Source organism: Merops nubicus, unplaced genomic scaffold (genome assembly GCF_000691845.1).
Source record: "Merops nubicus isolate BGI_N331 unplaced genomic scaffold, ASM69184v1 scaffold49495, whole genome shotgun sequence".
Lineage (NCBI taxonomy): Eukaryota > Metazoa > Chordata > Aves > Coraciiformes > Meropidae > Merops > Merops nubicus.
Window position 1 is genome coordinate 1 of NW_008611273.1, and position 317 is coordinate 317.

A 317-nucleotide genomic window follows, 5' to 3' on the forward strand; every position below is an offset into this window, starting at 1 on the left:
ATGGATACCCTCAGGGCTGCGTTCCCCTCATAAGCTCCTCCTTGTGGCAGCGCGGGCTCCTAACCCATGTCCCCACCACAGTCCCCTTCAGCTTCGACCCCAACTCGGCGGCGGGTTGGCTGGGGGTGTCCGAGGACCTCACCAGCATCACCAACGGCGGCTACAAGCTGCTGGTGGAGAACCCCGAGCGCTTCACCTCCGCCCCCTGCGTCCTGGGTTCCCGCGGCTTCTCCACGGGCTTCCACAGCTGGGAGGTGGACCTGGGAGGCGTCAAGAACTGGCGGGTGGGGGGGGCCCGGCGTGCCGGCGGCACCCCA

At 68.5% G+C, this 317-nt stretch overlaps 1 protein-coding gene across 1 annotated transcript in view; it reads left to right on the forward strand.

The window, feature by feature from the left end:
- Positions 1-44: 44 nt before the first annotated feature.
- LOC103773774 (tripartite motif-containing protein 35-like) overlaps positions 45-317 on the forward strand; it is a gene marked incomplete at its 5' end in the record, with an annotated part of 628 nt that continues 355 nt past the window's right edge. Inside the window, one exon of the mRNA XM_008941151.1 lies at positions 45-313. Within this exon, the coding sequence (XP_008939399.1) occupies positions 45-313 (269 nt within the window). The remainder of the gene's footprint in view (positions 314-317) is intronic.